General features: G+C 46.1%; 1 protein-coding gene across 1 annotated transcript in view; it reads left to right on the top strand.

Annotated features, from left to right (window-relative positions):
- The window catches only part of LOC135548568 (UV radiation resistance-associated gene protein-like), a 165,113-nt gene that overhangs the window by 66,405 nt on the left and 76,341 nt on the right, over positions 1-22,367 (top strand). Inside the window, exons 8-11 of the mRNA XM_064978312.1 lie at positions 11,454-11,580; positions 18,054-18,138; positions 20,500-20,599; positions 21,011-21,071. Of these exons, the coding sequence (XP_064834384.1) occupies positions 11,454-11,580; positions 18,054-18,138; positions 20,500-20,599; positions 21,011-21,071 (373 nt within the window). The remainder of the gene's footprint in view (positions 1-11,453; positions 11,581-18,053; positions 18,139-20,499; positions 20,600-21,010; positions 21,072-22,367) is intronic.

Raw genomic sequence — 22,367 nt, 5'->3', positions numbered from 1 at the left:
TTCTTGTTGTTGTTCACCTACATACCTCAGTTAGTTGTCCCCTTCTCTCTCAGCCTGTTGTTGTCTGAGTGCTGTGTTCTTTACCACTGAACTAAACTGACTACTTACTAGCACCTCAGTCAATCAGATGATGAAGACACACACACACTACAGCACAATGTTCCCATTGAAAAGGCCTTTTGGCTGATACTTCCCCTCAATGAAACATTCCAAAGCCTTTTAGAGTTCACCTCAGCTAATAAATCATGTTCTATCTCCTTTTGATCAGCCACCGCTGCTCTCTCTGTGTACTGTAGCTGAGACAGATCCCTTTAAAATGATCCCACTGAGTTATTGGTTTCGAAAGAGGGGAGCGTTGTGTGTGTCTTACTCTGAGTCTCCCCTCTCTGTTTATGAGTGCTCTCCCTGTTAGTATCTCTCTCTCCCTCTGTCTGCCCACCCCACCTCACGTCTGTGTGGGATCAAAGGGTGTGGAATGGAGCCCACCAACACGGCCCGGCGTGGCCCTTTCACCCTCTCACCCACACTCTGCCATTGATCTCCAGGGTTACGGCCAGGTTATGCCTCTGTCGCTGTTGACTCAGCTGACCAACTGGCTGTTTGATGTCCGGGGACCTTCAGACAAGCAATACACAGCGCTTTGGCTGTAAGGCGCACAGACACACACACACACACACACGCATGCATGCACGCAAACACACGCACCCGCGCAAGCACTACATACATCACACACACCGGCCTCAGCCTACCTGTCAACTCTGGCATTTGGCAAAAGGCTAGAGGAGGGCTGTAGTTCGTGGTGGTTAACACGCGAGCTGCAGCATTCCTGCACTACATATGGGCTCTGACACTCCGGGAGATGGGGGCTCTATCTAGCCTGTCTGAGTGACTGACACCCTCTGTTTTCCTAAAAAAAAAGCCTCAGAAGACCTTGATAAGAGGCATATCAGCATTTACTGATCCTGGCTGCGATCGCCATCTGTGTGTCCGTCCGTGTGCGTGCCTGTCTGTGTGTGTGTCGATACCACACACAGCTGCAGGCAACTGGCAAAATAAATGCTCTCTCTAAATAACAAGGTTAAAATTCCTGCTGGGTCAGAAGATAGAAGAATGCAGGACTGACTGGGATGATCATATCAAGCAGCCAGACTGGAAGAGGAGGGAGATGCTCAGTCAGCTTACTCTCTCTCTGGTTTTCATTAGCCTCCTTGGCGGTGGATTATGATACTGATCAGAGGAATCAAAATGGGTTTGAGTTGGAGGACAAGCTCTCTCTCTCCATCCATCCCTCTTTCTCCTCTAATCTTTCCAACTTTGTGCCCTGCGAAAGAGCAAGTGCTGTTCTTCATTTGGGGGGTAGTACATCCAGGGCTGGAGGGGCCTCCCAACAGGCCTTAAGTGAACCCTAGATAGAGTGAGATGTTCGGGGATGGTGTTGGAGCCTGATGGGGAGGCACCCTGTGGTGTCTGGAGATGTTGACTAATTGACTTGCATATACTAATGGCTCTATCCAGGTATACCCAGGCGACGGGGCATGTGGTGAGCTAGATGTCATCTGGTGTTGATGCTAGCCCTGTGTGTGTGACCCTGCACCACCTTCTCCCCACCCCTAAAAGGTGCAATGCTGATGCTGTACTATTTCTTACATGGTAGCACATTTATCTTGTCACCCCCACACTCGTTTGAGAACCTCCAGTCCTCACGTCTCTCATGATCATTTCTTCTTTTCTCATATGCCCCTTCCTCCCACCTCTCCAAGCAAGACCATTTGGAAGCCATCTGGACACACACACACCTAAACACACAGCTCAGCTTCTCTCCTACTGCTCTGACAGTCTGAAGTGTTTGATATGGTGATAAACTGTGACTTCAGGCTGTGTGGTGAATACCACAGCAGGATTCAGTCTCTCTGTCCACTCCGATGTAATCAGAATCTAATGTTTCACTGGCGCAGCCCCCTCCGTCAACCCTGTGCCCCGCAGTCCCATGATCAATCTACAGCCAGCTGTCTGCCAGTCCCATGATCAATCTACAGCCAGCTGTCTGCCAGCCAGGGAAGATAAGTATTTGGTTCAGTTCAGCACTCATGGTCTCATCGTCATCTACCTGGCCTGGCCTGGCCTTGGATAGTTAGGACTGCAATATAATGACTAACTCTATGCCTCCCCCACCAACTCCATTGGCTTGTCTGCAGCTGATAAATTAGTGAATAGGTGATGTTGGTGCTCTCTCATCTTCTCCTCGTACAGTACATGTTTGCCAAAACATGGATAACCTTTGTTTAACCAGCTAATTAGCTGTTATTAGCAAAAATGTGTTTTGAGTTCCCTTTTTCAGATAATAGGCTATGTTTAGTGTTTACACTTCCTCTTCCAATTACAATGTAGGAGGTGAAAATAATTAAAACTATCTACCAAATCTAATCATTTAAAATGTTGATTACAACAATACTGAATGTATTGTACAAATCTGTCATCCTGCCCCTGAACAAGGCAGTTAACCTGCTGTTCTTAGGCCGTTATTGAAAATAAGAATTTGTTCTTAACTGACTTGCCTAGTTAAATAAAGGAAAAATAAAAATATATAATGGGGGTCCGTGGGTCTCCGGTTTGCCTGGGTGGAGGTCCATGGGCAAAAAAAGGTTGAAGACCCCTGGTCTGAGAGAAAAGGGCAGAAGTGAGGAAGGTCCAGTCAAGACAAGGCAGCTAAAGGCCCAGCCTTGCATCTCCTGGATGTAGTGAGCCCCGCTCCAGGTCTTAGAGGGTTCAGCCACAATGTCAGTCTCAGAATGAACCAGTCACAAAGCCCACCCACTTCTATCAGATAACACTTTGCTACATAACACACTGGCCCTTTACGCCAGTTAGTGCGGTGTTCTCTCTCTCGCTTGGCAGTGACCTCAAACCCATTCACGTCCTTGAACTATATTTAGTACAATATCAAAATGCACCACAGGACAAATTCCATATGGTGTAATTGTATGACATTGGTGTCAACATAGTAGGTTAGTCCAAGTGTCTACACATGACACATTGAAGATTTTAAGATTGACACTGGAAGTATGATAGATAATGACAATCTAAGTTGGGATTTTGAGGAAATGTATACATTTATTTTTTAATTGTGATCGACCGTCTTGGTTCTGTCTTATGTATCAAAATTTGAAAGTGTTTTTTATTTATTTTTTTACATTGGATTAAGAGCTACAAAATGGTATATAACACTGCATTTGAGGAACAACGGGAAAGTAATTCTACTTTGAAAGTTGATAAACTTGTAAACTCCCTTTTGAGAAAATGGTCTTTGAATGTTTTGGTACCTACTGAAGAGCTCTTCTTTGTCTACACCCATTCAGCATCGTTCACACCCTCTTAAGCTTTTTGCCCCACCCATCTCTTTAAGAGTTTATCTGAGTGTTCTGTCTAAACAACAACAGTCAAGCGCCCAAGCTAACTGGTTAACGTTGGCAAGCTTGCTAGCTACTTCCAGACACAAATGAGAGAACCGCTCACTGACCATTTTCTCGCCCTAGCAGAGCTGGTTAGGCTGTTTTTATGTTATCCCGAGCGTTGGTGACTGCAACTGTGTTGCTGGCAACAATTTACGTTTTTTTTGGCAACGTTTACTGACACCGGCCATATTCAGCGGGTGTTGAGCGTTAATTTGTCAGTTACTCTGCGCTCTGGCACACTCAGACGAGAGTGCTCTGAAATCGGAGTAGAGCAAATTTACCAGCTACTTCTATCAACAGTTGTCGCAGTGACATTCTGTTGAAAAGGATACTTTTCATAGTGGTCTCTTGTTAAGACATGGAGCTAGCTAGGTAAACAATGAACCATAATCCCAACTCATGACATTACTACCCTGCATGAATATGCAGGTAGCTAACCAACCAGGTTCAATGTTAGCTAGCTAAAATTAGGATATAACTAGCAAAGCAAATGGCTTTGAGATAAAAAATAATAAGATCATACACATAATGTTAGCTAGCTAGCTAACAGTACACTTTAACTCAAAATTAAAATGACTTTCTGTCAAAATTAGAAGGGTGTAATATCTGAAAATGTAGCGAGCTAGACTATCTTACGTGTATACATCACAGATGGACGCTTCTTCCTGTCACGGATGCCATGGTTGTCCTTAATTTGAAGATGTAATCCAGAGTGAAGTGTTTTCTCCATCTCCATCTTCCAGAAAGTGGAGAACTACACTTACACAGTTCTACTACACGATACATTAAAAAAAGCCAATCATGGCTAGTGGGAAGGTTGCTGACTTTTTCTGTGGCTAAACCAACTAGGCTCATAATTTAACAATTGTATTCGTATTTACAGATGTCATACAGGTATGTAAGGTACATGACAGTTCACATGTTCCATTTCTGCCCAAAAACGCATTTAGCTAACAAAAAAGGTTTACGTTCAAATGGCTCTCCTGTGAAGTAGTGACCTGCGACATACACTTAGTTTCCTGAGTATTTTGAAATGCATTTCAGAAATAAATAGTTTAAAAGCATATAGTATTGTTATTTGACCTGTTTCTGTATCGTAATATATTTAGTCTTTGGACACATTTCATGAATCAATTCATGTGAATACTTGTTTAAATTATATAAACAAATAAATCTACACTTTCTCACCCCTAGACTACATGCAGTATAAGCAAATGCAAGTCAATGGAGACTGGAGAGTGAGTAATTTCAGAGTTTTCCCTCTTTCTCGTATCTTACATTTACATTACATTTAAGTCATTTAGCAGACACTCTTATCCAGAGCGACTTACAAATTGGTGAATTCACCTTCTGACATCCAGTGGAACAGCCACTTACAATAGTGCATCTAAATCATTTAAGGGGGGGGGTGAGAAGGATTACTTATCCTATCCTAGGTATTCCTTGAAGAGGTGGGGTTTCAGGTGTCTCCGGAAGGTGGTGATTGACTCTGCTGTCCTGGCGTCGTGAGGGAGTTTGTTCCACCATTGGGGGGCCAGAGCAGCGAACAGTTTTGACTGGGCTGAGCGGGAACTGTACTTCCTCAGTGGTAGGGAGGCGAGCAGGCCAGAGGTGGATGAACGCAGTGCCCTTGTTTGGGTGTAGGGCCTGATCAGAGCCTGGTGGTACTGCGGTGCCGTTCCCCTCACAGCTCCGTAGGCAAGCACCATGGTCTTGTAGCGGATGCGAGCTTCAACTGGAAGCCAGTGGAGAGAGCGGAGGAGCGGGGTGACGTGAGAGAACTTGGGAAGGTTGAACACCAGACGGGCTGCGGCGTTCTGGATGAGTTGTAGGGGTTTAATGGCACAGGCAGGGAGCCCAGCCAACAGCGAGTTGCAGTAATCCAGACGGGAGATGACAAGTGCCTGGATTAGGACCTGCGCCGCTTCCTGTGTGAGGCAGGGTCGTACTCTGCGGATGTTGTAGAGCATGAACCTACAGGAACGGGCCACCGCCATGATGTTGGTTGAGAACGACAGGGTGTTGTCCAGGATCACGCCAAGATTCTTAGCGCTCTGGGAGGAGGACACAATGGCGTTGTCAACCGTGATGGCGAGATCATGGAACGGGCAGTCCTTCCCCGGGAGGAAGAGCAGCTCCGTCTTGCCGAGGTTCAGCTTGAGGTGGTGATCCGTCATCCACACTGATATGTCTGCCAGACATGCAGAGATGCGATTCGCCACCTGGTCATCAGAAGGGGGAAAGGAGAAGATTAATTGTGTGTCGTCTGCATAGCAATGATAGGAGAGACCATGTGAGGTTATGACAGAGCCAAGTGACTTGGTGTATAGCGAGAATAGGAGAGGGCCTAGAACAGAGCCCTGGGGGACACCAGTGGTGAGAGCGCGTGGTGAGGAGACAGATTCTCGCCACGCCACCTGGTAGGAGCGACCTGTCAGGTAGGATGCAATCCAAGCGTGGGCCGCGCCGGAGATGCCCAACTCGGAGAGGGTGGAGAGGAGGATCTGATGGTTCACAGTATCGAAGGCAGCCGATATGTCTAGAAGGATGAGAGCAGAGGAGAGAGAGTTAGCTTTAGCAGTGCGGAGCGCCTCCGTGATACAGAGAAGAGCAGTCTCAGTTGAATGACTAGTCTTGAAACCTGACTGATTTGGATCAAGAAGGTCATTCTGAGAGAGATAGCGGGAGAGCTGGCCAAGGACGGCACGTTCAAGAGTTTTGGAGAGAAAAGAAAGAAGGGATACTGGTCTGTAGTTGTTGACATCGGAGGGATCGAGTGTAGGTTAAACATCTTAAACATGTTCAGATCTTAATAATTGTTGGTATATACACTACCATTCAAAAGTTTGGGGTTACTTAGAAATGTCCTTGTTTTTGAAAGGTAAGGGAAAAGTTTTTGTCCATTTAAAATAACATCAAATTGATCAGTGTAGACATTATTCATGTTTTAAATGACTATTGTAGCTGGAAGCGGAAGATAAAAAAAGAAGGAAAATCTACATAGGTGTACATAGGCCCATTATCAGCAACCAGCACTCCTGTGTTCCAATGGCACGTTGTGTTAGCCTTTTTAAAATTATAACTTGGATTAGCTAGTTGATAATTAGAAAACCCTTTTGCAAAAATGTTGGCACAGCTGAAAACTGTTGTCCTGATTTAAAGAAGCAATAAAACAGGCCTTATTTAGACTAGTTGAGTATCTGTAGTATCAGCATTTGTAGGTTAGATTACAGGCTCAAAATGGCCAGAAACAAAGACCTTTCTTCCGAAACTCGTCAGTCTATTCTTGTTCTGAGAAATTAAGGCTATTCCATGCGAGAAATTGCCAAGAAACTGAAGATCTCGAACAACACTGTACTACTCCCTTCACAGAACAGGGCAAACTGTCTATATCCAGAATAGAATGAGGAGTGGGAGGCCCCGGTGCACAACTGAGCAAGAGGGCAAGTACATTAGTGTCTAGTTTGAGAAACACGCCTCACAAGTCCACTACTGGCAGCTTCATTAAATAGTACCCTCAAAACAACAGTCTCAACGTCAACAGTGAAGAGGCGATTCCGAGATGCTGGCCTTCTAGACAGAGTTGCAAAGAAAAAGCCATATCAGACTGGCCAAAGAAAATACAAGATTAAGATGGGCAAAAGAACACAGACATTGGACAGAGGAACTCTGGCTAGAATTGTGCAAAGAAGTCATTTACACGGCACTTCACCCCAGAATGAGGTCCTGAGTGCTCTGGAGCAGGTTTTCATCAAGCATCTCTCTGTACTTTGCTCCGTTCATCTTTACCTAAATCCGGCTCCCTGTCTCTGAAATTAATCCCCACAGCATGATGCTGCCACCACCATGCTTCACCATAGGGATTGTGCCAGGTTTCCCCCAGACGTGAAGCTTGGCATTCAGGCCAAAGAGTTCAATCTTGGTTTCATCAGACCAGAGAATCTTGTTTCTCATGGTCTGAGAGTCCTTTAGGTGCCTTTTGGCAACTCCAAGAGGGTGGTCATGTTCCATTTACTTAGGAGTGGCTTCCGTCTGGCCACTCTACCATAACGGCCTGATTGGTGGAGTGCTGCAGAGATGGTTGTCCTTCTGGAAGGTTCTCCCATCTCCACAGAGGAACTCTGGAGCTCTGTCAGATCGACCATCGAGTTATTGGTAATCTCCCTGACCAAGGCCCTTCTCCCCCTATTGCTCAGTTTAGCCTGGCCTCCAGCTCTAGGAAGAGTCTTAGTGGTTCCAAACTTCTTCAATTTAAGGATTAAGAAGGCCACTGTGTTCATGGGACCTTCAATGCTGGAGAAATGTTTTGGTACCCTTCCCCAGATCTGTGCCTTAACACAATCCTGTCTCTGAGCTCTACGGACAATTCCTTCAATCTCATAGCTTGATTTTTGCTGTGACATGCACTGTCAACTGTGGGACCTTGTATGGACAAGTGTGGGCCTTTCATGTCCAGTCAATTGAATTTGCCATAGGTGGACCCCAATCAAATTGTGGAAACATCTCAAGGATGATCAATGGAAACAGGATGCACCTGAGCTCAATTTCAAGTCTCATAGCATAGGTTCTGAATACTTAAGTAAATCTGGTGTTTTTATTTTTAATAGATTTGCAAAAATGTATATTAAAATTTTGGTCCAGGCAAGAAATATACCAAAAATTTAGATCTGAACATGTTTAAGATGAGAGAATTTTGTAAAATTACTCTCTCTCCAGTCTCTATTGACTTGCATTGGATTTGCTTATACTGCATATTCTCTAGTGGTGTGTGTGTGTGTGTGTGTGTGTGTGTGTGTGTGTGTGTATTTATTTAGATATTGTTGATATGTACACTACCGGTCAAAAGTTTTTAGAACACCTACTCATTCAAGGGTTGTTCTTTATTTTTTACTATTTTCTACATTGTAGAATAATAGTGAAGACATCAAAACTATGAAATAACACATGGGATTATGTAGTAGCCAAAAAACTGTTAAACAAATCAATATATATTTTATATTTGAGATTCTTCAAATAGCCACCCTTTGCCCTGATGACAGCTTTGCACACTCTTGGCATTTTCTCAACCAGCTTCACCTCGAATGCTTTTCCAACAGTCTTGAAGGAGTTCCCATATATGCTCAACACTTGTTGGCTGCTTTTCCTTCACTCTGCGGCCCAACTCATCCCAAACCATCTCAATTGGGTTGAGGTCGGGTGATTGTGGAGGCCAGGTCATCTGATGTAGCACTCCATCACTCTCTTTCTTGGTCAAATAGCCCTTACACAGCCTGGAGGTGTGTTGGGTCATTGTCCTGTTGAAAAACAAATGATAGTCCCACTAAGCGCAAGTCAGGTGGGATGGCGTATTGCTGCCAAATGCTGTGGTAGCCATGCTGGTTAAGTGTGCCTTGAATTCTTAAAAAAACACTGATAATGTCACTAGCAAAGCACCCCCACACCATCACACCTCCTTCATTCTTCATTGTGGGAACCACACATGCTTAGATCATCCATTCACCAGCTCTGTGTCTGACAAAGACACTGCGTTTGGAACCAAAAATCGCAAATTTGGACTAATCAGACCAAAGGACAGATATCCACTGGTCTATTGTCCATTGCTTATGTTTCTTGGCCCAAGCAAGTCTATTCTTTTTATTGGTGTCCTTTAGTAGTGGTTTCTTTGCAGCAGTTTGACCATGAAGGACTGATTCACTGTCTTCTCTGAGCAGTTGATGTTGATATGTGTCTGTTACTAGAACTCTGTGAAGCATTTATTTGGGCTGCAATCTGAGCTCTGAGTCTCTGGGTCTTCCTTTCCTGTGGCGGTCCTCATGACAGCCAGTTTCATCAAAACGCTTGATGGTTTTTGCAACTGAACTTTCTAACTTCTTGATATTTCCTGTATTGACTGACCTTCATGTCTTAAAGTAATGATGGACTGTTGTTTCTCTTTGCTCATTTGAGCTGTTCTTGCCATAATATAGACTTTGTCTTTTACCAAATAGGGCTATCTTCTGTATACCACCCCTACCTTGTCACAACACAACTGATTGGCTCAAATGCATTCAGAAGGAAATAAATTCCACAAATTAACTTTTAACAAGGCACAGCTGTAAATTGAAATGCATTCCAGGTGACTACCTCATGAATCTGGTTGAGAGAATGCCAACAGCGTGCAAAGCAAAGGGAGGCCACTTTGAAGAATCTCAAATATAATCATAGTTTTGACACACACACACACACACACACACACACACACACACACACACACACACACACATATATATATACACATACACAATACATGACCAGAAGTATGTGGACACCTGCTCGTCGAACATCTAATTCCAAAATCATGGGCGTTCAATATGGAGTTGGATCCCCCCACTCTTCTGGGAAGGCTTTTCACTGGATGTTGGAACAATGCAGCGGGGACTTCCATTCAGCCACGAGGATTAGTTAGGTCAGGCACTGATGTTGGGCGATTAGGCCTGGCTTGCAGTCGGCGTTCTGATTCATCCCAAAGGTGTTCGATTGGATTGAGGTCAGGGCACTGTGCAGGCCAGTCAAGTTCCTCCACACCGATCTCGACAAACTATTTCTGTATGGACCTCGCTTTGCCCACAGGGGCATTGTCTTGCTGAAACAAGAAAGGGCCTTCCGCAAACTGTTGCCACAAGGTTGTAAGCACAGAATCACTAAAATGTAATTGTTTGCTGGTGCATTAAGATTTCCCTTCACTGGAACTAAGGGCCCATCCCAAACCATGAAAAACAGCCCCAGACCATTATTCCTCCTCCACCAAACCTTCCAGTTGACACAATGCATTGCGGCAGATAGCGTTCTCCTGGCATCCGCCAAACCCAGATTCACTCGTCGGACTGCCAGATGGGGAAGCGTGATTCATCACCCCCAGAGAACGCGTTGCAGCTTTACACCACTCCAGCTGACACTTGGCATTGTGCATGGTGATCTCATGTTTTTGTGCCACTGCTCGGCCATGGAAACCCATTTCATGAAGCTCCTGACAAACAGTTCTTGTGCTGACATTACTTCCATTGGCAGTTTGGAACTTGGTTTTGAGTGGTACAAACGAGTACAGATAAAAAAAAAAAAATTCACTTGGCGGTCCCGTTCTGTGAGCTTGTGTGGCCTACTACTTTGCGGCTGAGCAGTTGTTGCTCCTATACGTTTCCACCTCACAATAACAGCACTTACAGTTTCCCGGGGCAGCTCTAGCAGGGCAGACATCTGATGAACTGACTTGTTGGAAAGGTGGCATCCTATGACGGTACCACGTTGAAGGTCACTGAGCTCTTCAGTAAGGCCATTCTACTGCCAATGTTTGTCTATGGAGATGTCTATGTGCTCGATTTTATACACCGGCCGGCAACGGGTGTGGCTGAAATAGCCAAATCCACTAATTTTGAAGGGGTGTCCACGTACTTTTGTGTTTTTACCACAAATTATTAAGATCTGATCATTTGAACATGTATTCACATGAATTCACATTCATAAAATATGTCCAAAGACTAAATATAGTACAGTGTCAAAAACTTGTTTTTTAGACAAACACTTTGGCCAATTGAAGAATAATTTTCCAGATTTGTCTTCAGTAAGCTCAGAGAACAAGTGTACCAAAGGAAATGATATATTTCCGTTATGGACATGAAGGGGTTAACTCGCTTTGGGCCTTTATATGAGGATCTCCAATTTGGAGGGGTTCTTTTGAAAGACCTTGTTTGAGGCCCCACTTGTCTTCATCCATCCGGTATTGACAGTGTATAATGGGTTATGAGAGGCATATTGAATGAGTTTGTTATGGGATTGGCCCTAGATTGTGTGGCTTGTTCTGAGAGACCTAATGGGGATACGGTGTTGAGCTGGAATAATGAAAAGCACTTGCTGTGGTGAAACATATATACTCTATTTCTATTTCTTTCTTTCTCACTCTCTCTCTCTGTTTATTCTTCATTTTCTCCTCTCCACCTCTCTCCTTTCTTCGCTCTCTCTCTGCAGAAGAAGGAGCGGGAGTGTATGCAGATGCGTCTGGGGATGCTACGAGGTGAGCTGGAGAGACAGAGGAAGGTGCTGGGCCGGGAGACAGACCTGCGGCAGAAGGAGAGAGCACAGCTTCAGAAGAAAGGTAAGGGCTATTTGGAGTTGGACACAATTGACTGGCATTTCCAAGCCACGAGATATTACAATTTCAAATTGCATATAGTGTGGGGACTGGCGTCCATATGGGATTGTACTCCTGTTAAGTACCTTACACTGGGGTTTGCCCTAAACGGCACCCTAGTGTTCTGTGTAGTGCACTACCTCTGATAGATCCTACGAGACTGGTATGCTGAAGGTCAAGCCAACTGCTGTTCTTGGACTACTTATTTTACGGCATGTTCCACTCCAGACCATTACAGTACAGTAGAGTACAGTACAGCACCTCACACACAGGAAACCTCTTTCACCGGCTGGAGTCTCTGAGTCACTCCACTACAGTGACAGCCAAGTTGTTCTATCAGGGCCGGTAATGTAACCCGTTAGCGTTTTATGGCGTCGTTGAGTCAATTATATGGGTTCAATAACAGAAGAACTGCCGGCTGTATCATGTCTGGGATGGGTGGGTTTGTTTTACTGGCATGTTTACTCCTCCATATCCGTTATGTCTGCAGGGAAATAAACCTAGCAGAGTTCATATTCAACACCACCACCCTGAGGGGCACAGACCGGTTCACACATGCACACGCACAGAACAATACATATATACTTGTATGGCATTGATATTAATGTCTTGGCTCTTTTCCTGTAGATATATGGGATGATCCAGGTGGCTTAGATAATTAAGTGAATCACATCTTTTAAGTATGTACGCAGCTGTCCTATACGTAGTATATGCATTCATACATTTTGTGACTGTGAGGTGTGTTATAAATGTGTTATCAACCTTTCATAAAACATGGCACCTGCTAGTCATAGGAGGAATATGAGCAATTAGGGAAGGCACATCGAATGAGCTTCCAGTTTTTTTGAGAGGTCGTGTCTCTGATGGACCTGGGGTCAGATCATGTTGACCCTCCACTCCTTGTGTCTGAGTGACTTTCAAAGCTTTCACTTCGGGCAGACCCATCCGTGTCCCTCTCTCCGTCTCCCTCCTTCTTCCTCTCCTGTTTTCTCTGACCAGTCTGTTATTGTATTTGTTTAACAGCAGGATGGGGTGGGCAGTGTTGTTTAACAGCAGGGTATAGTAGGGTGTGTTCAAGAGGACTGGGGGGACTAAGTCTGATGGATCCAGGTTCTGTGTTTGGCCAAAGGGCAGGAAGCCATGGTGGTTTGTTCTCCCTAAAATGGCTTGTGTTATTGATTTGACTGGTTGTCTGGACCGCAGCTCAGCATCCCTGCATATACTGTGTTCATAACCGCCAGGCTCTCTCACTCTCTAACACACACACACACACACACACACACACACACACACACACACACACACACACACACACACACACACACACACACACACACACGGCCCTTAATCCTCTGCCACCACTCAGACCACTGCTGGATTATGAATGTCTTTTTATTTTTTATTTGACCTTTATTTAACTAGGCAAGTCAGCTAAGAACAAATTCTTATTTTCAATGACTGCCTCGGAACAGTGGGTTAACTGCCTTGTTTAGGGGCAGAACGACAGATTTGTACCGTGTCAGCTCGGGAATTCGATCTTGCAACCTTTCGGTTACTAGTCCAACGCTCTAATCACTAGGCTACGCTGCCGCCCCTTTTGTGCTATGAGGACGTGTTTTTATTTAAACACAGAAGGAAAAGTACCTGGTAGGGGACAAGATTAGGTTAGATATGTATGGTTTCCATAGTAAGAGACCTGGTCACCTGACTCACCTCAGTGAACAAGGAGGACCAGGGTCTCTGATCTGTCCCACGTCCCATGCTGCCCTAGTCCCATGCTGCCCTAGTCCCATGCTGCCCTAGTCCCATGCTGCCCTAGTCCCATGCTGCCCTAGTCCCATGCTGCCCTAGTCCCATGCTGCCCTCGTCCCATGCTGCCCTAGTCCCATGCTGCCCTCGTCCCATGCTGCCCTCGTCCCATGCTGCCCTAGTCCCATGCTGCCCTCGTCCCATGCTGCCCTCGTCCCATGCTGCCCTCGTCCCATGCTGCCCTCGTCCCATGCTGCCCTCGTCCCATGCTGCCCTCGTCCCATGCTGCCCACGTCCCATGCTGCCCACGTCCCATGCTGCCCACGTCCCATGCTGCCCTCGTCCCATGCTGCCCTCGTCCCATGCTGCCCTCGTCCCATGCTGCCCTCGTCCCATGCTGCCCCGTCGTCCCATGCTGCCCCCGTCCCATGCTGCCCACGTCCCATGCTGCCCTCGTCCCATGCTGCCCAACCCCATGCTGCCCACCCCCATGCTGCCCTCGTCCCATGCTGCCCCCCCATGCTGCCCACCCCCATGCTGCCCTCGTCCCATGCTGCCCACCCCCATGCTGCCCACCCCCACGCTGCCCACCCCCACGCTGCCCACCCCCACGCTGCCCACCCCCACGCTGCCCACCCCCACGCTGCCCACCCCCACGCTGCCCCCCAAGCTGCCCCCGTCCCACGCTGCCCCCGTCCCACGCTGTCCTCGTACCACGCTGCCCTCGTCCCATGCTGGCCACCCCCATGCTGCCCTCGTCCCATGCTGCCCCCCCATGCTGCCCACTAGGCTAGACAGTATGTGAATGCAGTCTTTAGAATCATATCACATTTGCTCTGTCTGTTTCCGGTCCTCATTCCTTTCTGTGAAATTGCGTTTTTTTAGACGATCCCCTTTACTGTCAAAACAAATGGGGGTCAAACCCAAATATACAGTACCTACAGGGGTGTTTGTGAGGGTGCAGGCATGTGAGGAATGCTAGGAAGCTGGCAGACGCCAGCCGGCTCTCACTGGGTGGGTGTTTGTGTGGGTGGGTGTGTGTTTGTGGGTGGGTGTTTGTGTGTGGGGGTGTGTGTGTGTGTGTGTGCTACACTTAGACACTCCTGACAGTGTGTGAACTTCCAGCTGATAGGGCAGTCCCAGGGCCAGGGATCATCTTGATGACAGGTTAACGAATGGCTGTCCAATGGCCGCTCATTTGCTATGATGGTGGGCTGCATCCCTGGCCCTGTTGGCCCTGTGTTGGTTGTGTGTGTATGCATGTTTGTGTGTGTGCATATTCATGTGAATGTTTGTGTGTGTTTGTGTAAGAGGCTTGAGGAGAGCTGGGATTCTTCACCGAGACAAAGCCCAGAGAAGACGGAGCATTATTTTAACCTTAACCCCCACAGCTTTCTGCTTAATGTTCAGTCATGGCGTCAACACTACTCTTCCTCTGGTTCCTTTTTTCTTGTCACAATTTCCTCTCGCCTAATATTCCCCTCTACCACCTTGAGCAGACGTTATAAATTAGAGCAGTAAAAAGTCTATCGTGGTTATTTACAGTTATTTTCACTCTCTGCCTTCCCACCGAGGCGACTGAAGGCCAATAAACAGTGGCAGAGTTAGTAACCCAGAGTTAAGAGTCAAGGTTTTTTAAAGTGGCGAGAGATGTGGGGGTGTCTATCACATCAACACACTGGACTTAGCTCAGCACTCTGGTCCCCACACTAAACCTAGCACCATTACACCCACAGTCAACAGCTCCCTCAGCTGCACAGTGGCCATGTTCAGTGAGTGAGGGTGACTATCTTACTAATGAGTGATAGAGTGGTATAACTGGACCTGGGCCAAGAGGAGATATAATAGGACCAACCAGAGAGACCTTTCTCACTGTGATTCATTGCATTTCTCTTTCTCCCTCTACCCTCTCTCAATTGTTTTTCCTCTCTTCAACTGCAGTACATCTTATTAAAGGGGAGACATTCTGTGATGTTTCATGGCTTTCTGTCTCGTACCAACACGGGTCACAGCTCAGTCACTTCCTCCATCGTTACACAGTAACACAACCTGTCCTTGTTTCATGCTTTTATCCCCTTATATCTTCAGCTTTCCTTTGCTCTCGCTCTCTCCCTCCCACTTTCTCTCTTTACTCTCTCTCCCTCTCCTCACACACACACACATGTTCCTCTCACTCTCTCTATTTCACTTTCCTTTCTACTGAGATGGAAAGAGGTAGCTCCTTATATTAGGACGTGTGGGAGTTTTTCCGCTTGTGACATGGTGGATATTATTATTTTGTCTCTGAAGAGAGAACACAACAACATTGGAGGGCGGAGAAAGAATAACATCTCTAAAGCTGTGTGACGTAGCTAAACATGGCACCATAGCCTTCTACACACCCACACACACACACCCACACACACACACCCACACAAACACATTTTTACACACACGTGTCTCCATTTGTTTTAGTTTGGCGGCAGAGGCTTTGATGCGTTGGCGACAGGGATGTGGGTGGGGGGGGGGGGGGGTTACATAAAAGCCTAGGAGAGCTCAGGGCCTATGCAGGCGAAGGGGGACCTTTTGAACACTGTTTTCGAGACATCGTTTAAACCAAACGGGCTGACTAATCTGCCCAATCCCAAACTGTATCTTTCTTGTCATCCCTAATCTGATGAAGATTTGGCCCTGGCACCCGAACCTCCCCTTCTGTCTTTCTCCTTGCAACCCCCATCTATCCTCCCCTCCACCTCCTCTTTGGAATTTGTCTGGGTAGACCAGCTTTGACAGGTAACATGCAGTGGAAGAGAGGTTCATTTGAACCAGCTGGGTTTTAAAATGTGTGTCAAGACGAGTGTGTATTGAAGCCTCTCTTATCCATTCTCCATTCAGCCTGTCAACAGCAAGGTACATGAGATGGGATGGTTGGGAGAAAATGGGGTTGGTACTGATGTCTGATATCCAGACCATATTTGTTCAGGTGGAGATGTTTATGCCATGTGGCACTGCACATGCTGTACCAAAGTTAAGTGTTTTCTAGTAACACACAAAATCGTGCTTGTTAATTTAGTCCAAAACTCTTTGTCCCATCATACATTGTTCCAGGTGCAGAGTTTGGACTGTGCCTAGGTTCATCCGTATCGCTGTTAAATCTGTAATCACTCTTCCTTATCTAAATGCTTTTATTTATTTGACGTTATTTGACTACAAAAGTCAAACAAATCCTACCATCATTATTCATGTGTAGTGGTTTTATGTGATGTGAGTCGGAAGGAAATATTTTTCCTGACCAAAGTAACCGTGTGATGTTTCCAGTGTTTAATGTGGAAGGCATTAAATCAAGAAACACGCCCACACACCTGTGTAAATTTCACAGAACAGAACACACCTGTGTAAATTTAACAGGGCAGAACACACCTGTGTAAATTTAACAGGACAGGGACACACCTGTGTAAATTTAACAGAACAGGGACACACCTGTGTAAATTTAACAGAACAGGACACACTTGTGTAAATTTAACAGGACAGAACACACCTGTGTAAATTTAACAGAACAGGACACACTTGTGTAAATTTAACAGGACAGAACACACCTGTGTAAATTTAACAGGACAGAACACACCTGTGTAAATTTAACAGGACAGAACACACCTGTGTAAATTTAACAGGACAGAACACACCTGTGTAAATGTAACAGGACAGAACACACCTGTGTAAATGTAACAGGACAGAACACACCTGTGTAAATGTAACAGGACAGAACACACCTGTGTAAATTTCACAGGACAGAACACACCTGTGTAAATTTAACAGAACAGGACACACCTGTGTAAATTTAACAGGACAGAACACACCTGTGTAAATGTAACAGGACAGAACACACCTGTGTAAATTTCACAGGACAGAACACACCTGTGTAAATTTAACAGAACAGGACACACCTGTGTAAATTTAACAGGACAGAACACACCTGTGTAAATTTAACAGGACAGAACACACCTGTGTAAATTTAACAGGACAGAACACACCTGTGTAAATTTAACAGAACAGGGACACACCTGTGTAAATTTAACAGGACAGGACACACCTGTGTAAATTTAACAGAACAGGACACACCTGTGTAAATTTAACAGAACAGAACACACCTGGTAATTTACCAGAACAGAACACACCTGATAATTTACCACCTCCCTTTCTCTTTCTTTCTCTCTCTCCCTCTTACTTTCACATCTCTCGCTATCACTCTCTTTCTCGGTCATATTCATCTCTCCCTTTCTTTCCATCTCTCTGTCTTCTCATATCCCCCCCCCTCTCCTCTCTCTCTCTTTCTCTCTCTCTCTCTCTCATATCCCCCTTATCTCTCTCTCTCTCTCTCTCTCTCTCATATTCCCCCCTCTCTCTCTCTCGCTCTCTCTCATATCCCCCTTATCTCTCTCTCTCTCTCTCTCTCTCTCATATTCCCCCTCTCTCTCTCTCTTTTCTCTCTCTCTCTCGCATATCCCCCTTATCTCTCTCTCTCTCTCTCTCATATGCCCCTTATCTCTTTCTCTCTCTCTCGCTCATATCCCCCTTATCTCTTTCTCTCTCTCTCTCTCTCTCTCTCTCTCTCTCTCTCTCTCTCTCTCTCATATCCCCCTTATCTCTTTCTCTCTCTCATATCCCCCTTATCTCTCTCTCTCTCTCATATCCCCCTTATCTCTCCCTAGAGGAAGTGTTCTCCACCAAACACCACAGTCTGGGGATGGAGAGGGAGTCGTTAACAGAGCAACATAAAGAATGCACTGCCAAAAGGTACGTGTCAACCTGTAATTGAAGCATTTATTTATCCATGCACACACTCGCACCCGCGCTCCATCCCGTTGGTTCACCGCGCCATCTGCTAGAAATTACCTAGGCCCCACAGAATGGTGTGTTCTAATATGCTGTCAATTGTTCTAAATGCTGTGGGGAGATTACATTCTGCTTACAAAGAGGGGGTGTTGGCTCGGCGCTGCCTATTTGTGTTTTTAGCCCTAGAGAGAATAAGCAGATTGTGTCAAAGACCAGTCTGATGTGTTTGCCTTGGCCTGCAGGGGTGCACCCTGGATACAGAGTTTGTTTGGCTGGGTACCTGGCAGTGATGGGGCCAAGGCAGAGCAGAAGCAACAGCACTGCTACAGTAAACACACTAGTTATAGCTGGCCGGGCAAAGAAACCCACCAACGCATCATGTAACCAAGGAAATGTATTTTGACACTCATGCATCTGCCTAACGTCCACCCCTGGAAAAAAAGTGTATTTAAAGTTCATTGGGCAAAAAGAAGTGTTTGTTAGGGAGAGTTGCTGAGTTCGTGTAATAACCAGGTTTCTGGAAATGTGTCTGTCTTTGATGGTTTGGGTTTGATGTGGGAATTGAAGGTCTTGCATCTGGGCTGAACCAGAACAGATAAGAGAGAGTCTGCTGGACTGAGATGTGAGGTTTCTATGAAGGAAGGATCAAATGATTAACATGGTAATCATCTGGATCTTCTGAATCTACAGTAAGACCAGGGATTTTCAACTGTGTAATGGTGAGGGCCAAGGCAGGAGGCCGACCACAGGCAGAGCAGAATGGGGTGACGAGGAGCATGGAGGAAAGGCTGTTCATATCCAATGATCATTTTCTCCCAACACCTTTTCATCTGTCTGAATTGATGGGCCATTATCCACAAAACTCTACTCCCCAAGTGCTGGTTTAAATTGTTGAATGGGGGAGACACGCAGTCACACATGTTCTCACACACAATGTACACATAGGCCATACTGTATATATTTACACACACACACTTTTGAGTTCTCGGACTTGTCTGAAGTCAGACTCCAGTAGCTGTCAAGAGGTGGACAGAAGAAAGCAAACATTATTCCAGACGTTTCCTCTTCTCACCTTGGCAGGTCAGGCTCATGGGTTGTCCCCCCCGCCAAGTCTGCTAATGGAACAGCCCAGGGCTGGTCTAAGGGGCCTGTGGTGATTTTTGGACCTGTCCCGGGGGGGGAAAGCGTGGCTGGTAATTTGGCAGTTATGATAATTGAGTTGCTATTACAATTACTGTGGAGATGATTCAGAGCTGAGCCATTAGGTCTCCTCATCCAGGTCTGGGCCAAGACAAACACACCCTTGCTGTTCTCTTCAACCTCAGTTTCCAATTAAGGCACCGTCACCCCTCACAACTAACTGACACCCTAGCTACCCTCCATCACTCCCTCACTCCACCTCCCTATCCCCCTACCTGCACCCTTATTCTCTCCCTCCCTCCCTTTACTGAGATGTCAGGTCTCGCCTCACATCTTTCCCCATCCACACTCTTGTTGTTTTTCTCTCTCATATTATTCATATAGACTGAGTATACCAAACATTAAGGACACCTTCCTTGAGTTGCTCTTTCGCCCTTGAACAGCCTCAGTTCGTCGGGGTGTGGACTCTGCAAGGTGTCAAGCGTTCCACAGGGATGCTGGCCCATGTTGACTCCAATGCTTCCCGCAGTTGTCAAGTTGGCTGGATGTCCTTTGAGTGGTGGACTATTTTTAAAACACACGGGAAAACCCAGCAGCGTTGCAGTTTTGACACACTTTAACCGGTGTACCTGGCACCTACTACCATACCCTGTTCAAAGGCACTTACATCTTTTGTCTTGCCCATTCAGCCTCTGAGTGTCACACATACTGTACACAATCCATGTCTCAGTTGTGTTAAGGCTTAAAAATCCATAATGAACCTGTCTCCTCCCGTTCATCTACACTGATTTGAAGGGGATTTAACAAGTGACAATAAGGGATCATATTGTAGCTTTCACCTGGTCAGTCTATGTCATGGAAAGAGCTTGTGTTCCTCATGTTTCATACACTCAGTGTATCATACTGTATTGTACAGTACCTTCTCCCTCTCTCTCCCCATCCCCCCTTCCCTCTTCATCACCTCCTCATCGTTCCCTTATACCCATTTTCTGTCATTTCCCCCTTTCTATCCTCCTGCCTCTCTATATCCCTGTCTATTTGATCCAGTTGCATCTCTTTTCTATCACCAGTCCTCCCTCTGTTCTCTTCCTCCTCCTCTGTTACTGTCCTCTTTGTGTTGCTCAGTAAGGCAGTGAGTCTGACTGAGTCATCAAGTGACTGTCTCTGTGTCTGTCTCCCCAGAGAGCTGTTCCTCAAGTCCAACGCTCAGCTCACCTTCCGCTGTCGTCAGCTCCTCTCTGAGCTGTCCTACATCTACCCCATCGACGTGGTCACCACGGCCGTGAGTAACCTCCTCCTGAGTAATGCTAGAAATGAGCCTGGTCAATATACTATACACTATTGGCTGTAGTCAGCTATATGGCATGACAACGATGGCGAACAAGAGAGAGAACCTTGAGTGAGAAAAGCTTGGGGAGAAATGTTTTCTCAGCCCTTATTAGTCTTTGGAGTGGCCAACCACTTACATTCCCTGTGTTTTGAAATCGGTTAAAGTTTCAATCTGAAATGTTCTGCGACGGAGCTGAACAGCTTAAATACTCAGTGGTCATTAAAATACCATTTCTAAGGAGGCCCTTTTTGCTCCCGAAGCTTTTCCCTTTCCTCTCTCTCTGTTTTCTCTGTTGATTTCTGAATATGGCATTGTTGGTTCTTGGATTCTCATTCTCATAAAACGTGTTTAATTTCCCTGCAGGCGAATCAATCCGATTATGTCATCTGTGGAGTGAAGCTGCCCAACTCGGAGGATTTCCAAGGTAACATCTATTTCAACGGGAAAAGGAGGGGTTTGGAGTGACACAGAGACACTCATAGAGCAGGGTGCATCTGCTTCCTTTTATTGAAGGTTAAAACCTCTGACCTCTCTTTTGGTTCCACATCACCATCCACATGTAGTAAATGTGAGCCTGTACTCGGTATGAGGTTTGTGTGATATCAGCGGATCCCTTTAAGCCGATGCTCTGACTGATCCTCTCCTGTAATTGGGACTCTATAGTTGAGTCCCAAATGGCACCCTATTCCCTATGTATTGTGCACTATAGTTTTTGGGGGGCACTACAGTATATAGGGAATGGGGATAGAGTGCAATTTGGGACACAGAACAATATCTGCTCTGAGGTACAATGACAAGTGTTTTAGAAGTAGTGGCTGTTGGAGGAAACTCTGTGCAAGACATATGTGTTGTATGGGCTAGATGTAATACCTTGATGCAGAGTCAGAGTAGTTACACTGGAAAGGCTTCACCATACTCCCTGGTAGCAACCTTTTGTTAATGGAAGCAGGCCCAGGACCCACAGAGTGCTCCCCATCATCCAAGAATGTGGAAATTGCTTCCTGTGTATTTGACCTCTGGAGTCTGTGAATTCTGCTGCCCAGCTACTTTATAAGGACCGGACCCATGGGTGAGAGGGATGAGACTGATAAAGGGACTCTCTCTCTGAGTTTGTCACACCACTCTGCTGGTCTGTAAGTTCAGCCCACCATTTCTGTGTATTTATGAATACTGAGTAGTATAACCCGCAAAGTACTGTATGTCGTAAGTCTGTCTCATGTACTGTGTGTGTTTTAAAGGCAGCAGATGAGGATTTGGTATTGTGTTTGTGCTCGTTTACACGGCAAAGGTCTGAATAAGATGATGATTCAAGAGGGGCTTACATTTGGAAAGTGTTATTCATCTAATTCCCTCTATGTCGCACAGTATGTGTTGTGGATAATCTGATCTGGCTTTCTCAGCCAGGGAAGCATGACTTCAAAGACATGATGGAGGGGGAAATGGAGTTGAGGGGGTTGAGGCAGGGGGACTAATGAGAGCCAGGTTTCACCAGTGTGCCTTCTTTTAATACCCCTCCATTGCTATCCCCCGACCTACCCCAACGCTGCCTCGATCTCCAGCCCCCCATTTCCTTGGCTGCAGCAGCCTCTTCCTCATCCTGATGTCGGTTGTATTTGCAGCGGTGAGTGGATTCCCATCCCCTGTGGAGGTGTGCGGCTGTCTCACCCCGTGGGGGTGGTAGATATCTAGTGAGTAAACCCTGAGGCATGTGCTGTGGCAT

Source organism: Oncorhynchus masou, chromosome 11 (assembly GCF_036934945.1).
Source record: "Oncorhynchus masou masou isolate Uvic2021 chromosome 11, UVic_Omas_1.1, whole genome shotgun sequence".
In the NCBI taxonomy this organism is placed as follows: domain Eukaryota; kingdom Metazoa; phylum Chordata; class Actinopteri; order Salmoniformes; family Salmonidae; genus Oncorhynchus; species Oncorhynchus masou.
The sequence above is the reverse complement of the archived record's forward strand: the minus strand, read 5'-3'. Positions and strand labels throughout refer to the sequence as shown.